Source organism: Gossypium hirsutum, chromosome A08 (assembly GCF_007990345.1).
Source record: "Gossypium hirsutum isolate 1008001.06 chromosome A08, Gossypium_hirsutum_v2.1, whole genome shotgun sequence".
Taxonomy (NCBI): Eukaryota; Viridiplantae; Streptophyta; class Magnoliopsida; order Malvales; family Malvaceae; genus Gossypium; species Gossypium hirsutum.
Window position 1 is genome coordinate 42,693,158 of NC_053431.1, and position 6,980 is coordinate 42,700,137.

At 35.6% G+C, this 6,980-nt stretch overlaps 1 protein-coding gene across 1 annotated transcript; it reads right to left on the reverse strand.

Annotated features, from left to right (window-relative positions):
- Positions 1-4,617: 4,617 nt before the first annotated feature.
- LOC107885926 (cytosolic isocitrate dehydrogenase [NADP]) lies at positions 4,618-6,621 on the reverse strand. Its single transcript, XM_016841998.2, has 7 exons — positions 6,496-6,621; positions 6,296-6,411; positions 6,129-6,163; positions 5,804-5,946; positions 5,595-5,717; positions 5,305-5,400; positions 4,618-4,851 (listed from the first exon to the last, which is right to left on the reverse strand). Exons 2-6 carry the CDS (start codon positions 6,384-6,386, stop codon positions 5,322-5,324), a joined length of 471 nt encoding a protein of 156 aa, XP_016697487.2. The 5' UTR covers positions 6,387-6,411; positions 6,496-6,621; the 3' UTR covers positions 4,618-4,851; positions 5,305-5,321.
- Positions 6,622-6,980: the final 359 nt, after the last annotated feature.

Consider the following 6,980-nt stretch of genomic DNA (forward strand, 5'->3'; position numbering starts at 1 on the left):
CATGTGAAGTCTGCACCTGATCCTTGGTATTTAATTAGCCACACGGCCTAAGCACACAGGCGTGTGACTTGGCTGTGTGACCCTATTCAGTTGATGACGTCATAAATAGAGAGTTACACGGGCTGGGGGCAAGGGCATGTCCCAAGCCACACGGGTGTGTGTGACCACACGACCTACCCACACGGGTGTGTGACACTCTAAAACAAGAAAATTTTCTAAGTGTCACAAAAGTTCTGAAAGTTCTCGGTTTAGTCCTGAACCACACCCAATGTACGTTTTGGGCCTTGTGGGCTTGTATAAGGGACGAGATGCATGTTTATGAATATTTTTAATTTGAATGAAATTTTATGGCCCAATTTTATATGAATGTTTATGTTTGAGTCTGGTAATGCCTCAGACCCTATCCCGGTGTCGAATACGAGTAAGGGGTGTTGCAGTCTAGAACACAGGCGTGTGTCTTGGCCGTGTGAAACCTGCACCTAATTTCGAAAAATTTAATTAACCACACTGCTAGCACACAAGCGTGTGGCTGGCCCTTTCGCACAAGTCAAAGAGCTACCTAGTTTTGAACACGGCTTGCAGCATGGGCGTGTTCTAGTGTTACATAAGCGTGTCCCTTGGACCACACGGGCGTATGAACCTTGTAACTTGAAAAAATTTTGAAATTTCACAAAAAAATTTTAGAGTTCCCGATTAAGTCCAGATTCTATTCTAAAGCTCATATAGGGCCTCGAGGGTCCATTTAAAGGACATTATGAATAATCCTGAAAAATGAACAATAATTGACATGATTATCTGTAAATATTCTGAAAACTTTGGTAACATTTCGTAACCCTGTTCCTGCAATAGATTTGGGTTTAGGGTGTTATAAAACCATTTTCAGAAAAATTGCCGTTAAGTAATATATATGACAAAGCCAAACTTAAAAGTGAAAAATTCCAAACATATCTCAAAACACAGTTTTTATAAAATTCGGCTTATCAAAACGATAAATCAAAACGAAAATTGAAAAGTTAACTGATAATTTATTTACAACCAAGACCGTCTGAGACCTCCGCATACCGTGTCCAATGTCAGAGTTTCAGTAATGTACCTGCAAGGGGAAACACTAAGGGGGTGAGCTACACGAGCTCAGTGTGAATTCATACAAATAACAATATACTTACAAAAGAGAACTTTAGATGACAAATTAGTAGTAGAATATGTTAATAGATATATGAAGAAACAGATACAAAAATGTTAACACACATGTGAAAGTTAGAGCACACCAAGCACACAGAATACTCAACACAAGTATCGTTTAGACCAATAGAATACAGTCTTGTAACATCTCGATTTTGGGCCTAGTCAGAATAGTGGTTTTGAGACCACAAATCTAAAGTAGAAATAATTATTTTATGAATGCGATGAGGTTTATGATATGTTTGCGTGATTGTGTGAAAGTTTCGTAAAGAAATTTTGTTGATAGAGTGTCTAATTTGATTTTTAGGACTAAATTGAAAAACTTGCAAAATATGTGATTTTAGAAGCTTTAAGCATGAAATAGCTATGGATTATTAATTATAGGTCCTTAAATAGCAATTTGACCAATTTCTATTTTTATGGACAAAAATGAGCATGAATAAGTAAAATTTGAAGGTTTAGTAAAAAGGGCATTTTGGTTATTTGGTTAATAAAAGAATAAAAAGGGAAAATTAAGTCAAATTTGCTCATCTTCTCCATGCCATAGCCGAAATTCCTAAGGTCACCATAGCTAGGGTTTCTTCAACTTTCAGGCTTGATAGTAAGTGCATCCTAGCCCCGTTTTTAATGTTCTTTACATTTTTGAAGTTGTTATCAACCGATCTAGCCATTTCTACCATTTATTTGAGTTAGGGTTGATGTCAAGGGTTTGACCTATGTGTGACATGCATGTATTTTGATGTTTCATGGTAGATTATGAAATTTTGATGTGTGATAAACAACTTTTACTAAGTGATTTTTCATGAAAACACCTAAAAAGGACCTATTTGTAAAAGTTGTAAAATGTGTAGTAAAATCTTATTTGATGAAAAATGTGGGCTGATACGAGCATGTGTATGGGTCGGCTAGGCTTAGGTAACAAAGAAAATGAGTACATTTCATTTTATGAGCCTAAAGACGAATTTGTAAATATGTGAGTTTAGGGGCAAAACTATAATTTTTCCAAAGTATGGTTTTTGGACTGATTTGAACAATGTGGTAATTAAATGAGCTAAATTTGCTACTATAGATCAAGAAAAATGGAGTCCGGACCTAGACCAAGGAAAGAACAAGGTTTGGACTAAGTCGAATTAGTTAGCTATATTTTGTACGGAGGTAAGTTCATATATAAATAATGCAATGTTATGATTATATTTTAATGCCTTAATATTGTATGAATTATACAATTGATTTGATGAACACATTCGATAAGTTCTGACAAGAGAGAGAAAATCCCGTTTGAACCTTAGGAATAGAATAAGATACGAGTGACATGTCATTAGGACCCCATGTGATATAAATGTTTATGTGAATCTGGGTGTTGGTTATGTACGTTCTACCAGTGGCTAGCTAGTCCGACATGTGTTGCAGATACCTGACAGCTTGTGTGAGCAGCCCGTGTAGCTACGTCTTGACCGTCAGCTTGTGTGAGCAGACTCGTGATTAGCTCGAGAGCGAGCCTTTATGTGATATGAAATATGAGGGTATGTCAAGAACGAGAAATAGTATGTTAAGTCACGAGTTGGTACAGGTATGTATGGTAAACTCATAAGAATGAGCTTGTTAAGTGATGAGCTTTTGGTAAGATTAAGAAGGATAAAGTTATGCTTTTGAAACTGTGATGATAGATATGTGATTTATGTTAAGTTAAATTGTATGATATTGTTTATTATTGCATGTGAACTTACTAAGCTTTATGCTTATTCCCCTTCCTTTTCACTTCTTATAGTGTCGCCAAGCTAGCTCGAGGATCGAAAGTAGTCGAAGCATTAATCACACTATCAATTTGATCATTTGGGTATAATAGGTTTAGATATTTTGAATATGGCATGTATAGGGACTTGGTCTTTTTGTGATATGTGTCATTATTGATTTGGCCAAATGTTTTGGCTTGTAATGGTATTTGATTCGTTTTGTAAATGGCCATTTGGTATTGCCTAATATTGCTTAAGTATTTTTGCACATAATTATGAAATGCCTTTCATGGATGGAGTTATTGCATGGTTTGTGATGATAATTATGAAATGTTGTATGTGATAGAAAATAGCATGTAATTGATGTGTAGATGTCTTGGTTGTATGTATATGCTTGGATTAGGGTTGTTTGATGCTGTGTAGGTTGGCGCAAGTAAGGGTGGCAAAAAGGCTTGGTAAATAGCCTTATTTTTGTCCACACGGGTAGACACACGGCACGTGTGTGACACATGGCTTTCCTATTGGGTGTGTGATTCGACCGTGTGTCCCCTGCATTTTTTAATTTTAGCTTTGAATTGGCCACATGGCAGAGACACGGTCGTGTGTCTCAGTCGTGTGAAGGAGACGGCCCAAGGACATAGGCCTGTGCCCAGGGCGTGTAAAGTATACACCTATTTTATGAAAAATTATGAAAATTAAATCACCCACATGACCTAGCACACGGGCGTGTGCCTTGGCCGTGTGACCTTAGTTTGTTGATTACGTCATAAACAGAGAGTTACACGGGTGTGTCCCAAGCCACATGGCCTACCCACACGGGCGTGTGACCCTCTAAGGGCACGTTTGGTTCGTTGTATTGGATTAGAGGCGTATTGGATTAGAGGTGTATTGGGATTAGAGGTGTATTGGATTAGAGGTGTAATAGCTAATCCACTGTTTGGTTGAATGTAATGGAATAGAGGCGTAATAGTAATCTTGTGTTTGGTTGAATGGAATAGAGGTGTAATAGCATAATGGAAAAAACTAAAATGACTAGAATACCCTTAGCATAAATTTATTTTGGTAAATGATTATTGTTATTGTTATTTAAATTATAATAAGATTATTATTATCAATAATAAATAATTTAATCATATTTAAACATAATTATTATTAAATATATTTTAATTAAAATATATAATTTAATAAAATTCTTAATAATTAATATTCTTATATTAATTTACTGAAATCATAATATATGATACTGTAAAATATAAATTAACATAATTATTATTAAATATATTTTAATTAAAATATATAATTTAATGAAATTCTTACCATTTATTACTCAGCTTTCCTCTAATTTATTTTCCTTTCTTTTCTTATCCTCAACTATTTTTAATCAAGTTTTAAAATATATAAAAAGTTGCTGCTGAATACTTTTTAAATTTAAGATTATAATTACACAAGGTAGGTATATACCATGCAACCAAATTACATTTTATTTGTTACATTAATAAAACATTATAATAGAAATATTGTTGTACATGAAATACAACATCAAATTAACTTCCAATGAGGCGAGGCAGTTAATTATATTTACCATGCCCATGCCCATGCCCATGCCCATTTTCTTTTGTTTTTAAATATTTTCTATGTCGGTTTTCATCCATTTGTTGCATCATGCATATCGTAGGGGTGCAGATATGGTGTACGACGGAAATTTAACCAAAATCCAAATCCTTAAATATAATGTTACATTAAAAATCGAAACCCTTCAAAACATAAAAATGAGATGAATCAAGTGAGAGAGTGCTCGTCTCTGTATCTCATAAAATGGTGATTAAATTCATCTATTGACAACCGCCATCCTCACCTCATCCACGCCACCTCCACTGATGCTTTTTATTATTATTTTTCCTGCAAACCCGCAAAACCACCCCCTTCCATTTTCGACCTGCAACAGATAATAACGCAAACATTACCATCAATGTCTAAAGAAACATCAGGCCACAAACACAAACGCAAAGGTTAAATTTCCCAGCAGATCCTTGTACAATAAAGCTTAAGTACAAACTTGTCCCTCCAACATGAAAAAAATTTGAGCAATTTAGTCCCTTTTAAATTACCGTCAGTTAAAATTTTACAACTTTGCTCCCAAGTCTATATTACAAGGACCCGGCACCAAAGCAAACATCAAGAAGCACAAAACATGCTATTAAAAAAATTTCTCATATTTATCCAAGTTAAAACATCTATTGCAAAATGTGCAACTTGCTAATAAAACGTTTTTCACTTAACAATTACGCAAATAAGTTAATTTCATATGTTTATCTTCCCAATAAATTGGTCTATACAAGGTGGAGGGGCAAAACAAGCACAAAGAACTTTGATGGTTAGGAGTAGTTACCATGTTCAAATTTATGCTTAAGAAAGTCTTGCTTTTAGATCTGCTGCAACAGCATCAATGAACTCCTCAGTATTCAGGTACTTGTCCCTAGCAAGCCTGCAGCATCCATGTCAATGTTATAACCAAGTTCATTATAACATATATGTACATGTATGCAAAGTACAAAAACGAATTATATGAGTACGCACTGACATGCACAAACATTTCTTATAAAGGATCATTTGCAAGTTAACAGACCATAAAAATCACTGGCGGTTAAATTGCATAAAACATGCTTGACAAATACTTACTTAGAGCCGTGAATGATTAGTGCAAGATCTTTGGTCATCTTTCCAGATTCCACAGTTCCAATACAAGCTGCCTCTAGTTTCTCAGTGAAATCCAAGAGTTTAGGATTGTCATCCAATTTTGCCCTGCAAACAACATAATAGTTCTAGTAAAACATTTAAATAATTTTGTTAGCCGCCCATGTGAAAAAGAAAGATGCCATCAGTACTACCTGTGTGCAAGCCCACGCGTCCAAGCAAAGATAGATGCTATGCTGTTCGTGCTGGTCTCACCACCCTTTTGGTGAACTCTGAAATGCCGTGTAACAGTACCATGAGCAGCTTCTGCTTCTATTGTCTTCCCATCTGGGCAAACCTGAAACACAAACAAATTCATCATGTAGGGTAAGTGGCATGTAAGATGGTGCTCAGGATAGGATTGAATTTACATCATCCCATGTTTAGTATTCATCTTCAACGCAGGAGGAAGATAAGAAGACTATTTATCACCAGCAGAGAAGATAATAAAATTAAATAAACTGTTGACATGAGATATACCAGCACAGATGTCATCAATCCAAGAGATCCAAAACCTACAAAAAGCAATTCAGGTCTAGTTAGAAAAGCAATATAGCTACCATGCCGCAAGAATAATGTGAAATTTTATCAATTTGGGGTTGAAAGGGGAACATTTTTTTCCCCTTTTACTAGTTTGTGACACAAACCTTGGGCTAAGAAATCACTCTGGACATCACCATCATAGTTCTTGCATGCCCAAACATAACCACCTTCACTCTTTAGAGCATATGCCACCATATCATCAATAAGACGGTGTTCATACCTTAAATTAAATAATCTGAATCAATATTTGACATAAATATAAAGAAAATTAATTTAAGTCAATCAAAGTGAAAAAGATCCTCACCATATCCCAGCAGCCTCATATTTTGATTTCCAGTTAGCCTCATAAACCTCTTGAAAGATATCCTTAAATCTTCATTAAATAAACAAACATAGCTATAGGAGTCAAAAACAGAATAACGAAGAGCCTTTGAAGAATCCTCAAAAATTTGACTCTTATAAGCTGTAACTTTTCCAATTTTATTTTATCTTCTTCTGTCAAGTTGTTGTCAGAATCTCCCCTACTTGTTACAGCAGGACTAAATATGTTAGGCCTGTTTGATCGAGGTGCGGATGTTGCATTTTGCAGTGAGGATCCTAAGCCTGCAGGACGTTCAACAGTGAAAAGCCTAGATCCATCTTGAGAGGTTATAGTAATGTTGCCGCCATCAGAGCCAGCACCAGTTGCTGCTTTCAAGAGGGCTGCCAAAGCAGCAGAATCAAATAACTCCTTCCCCTCTCCTTCTTCATCCGTATCCCCTTCTTCATCTGAATCAATAGCATTTGTCT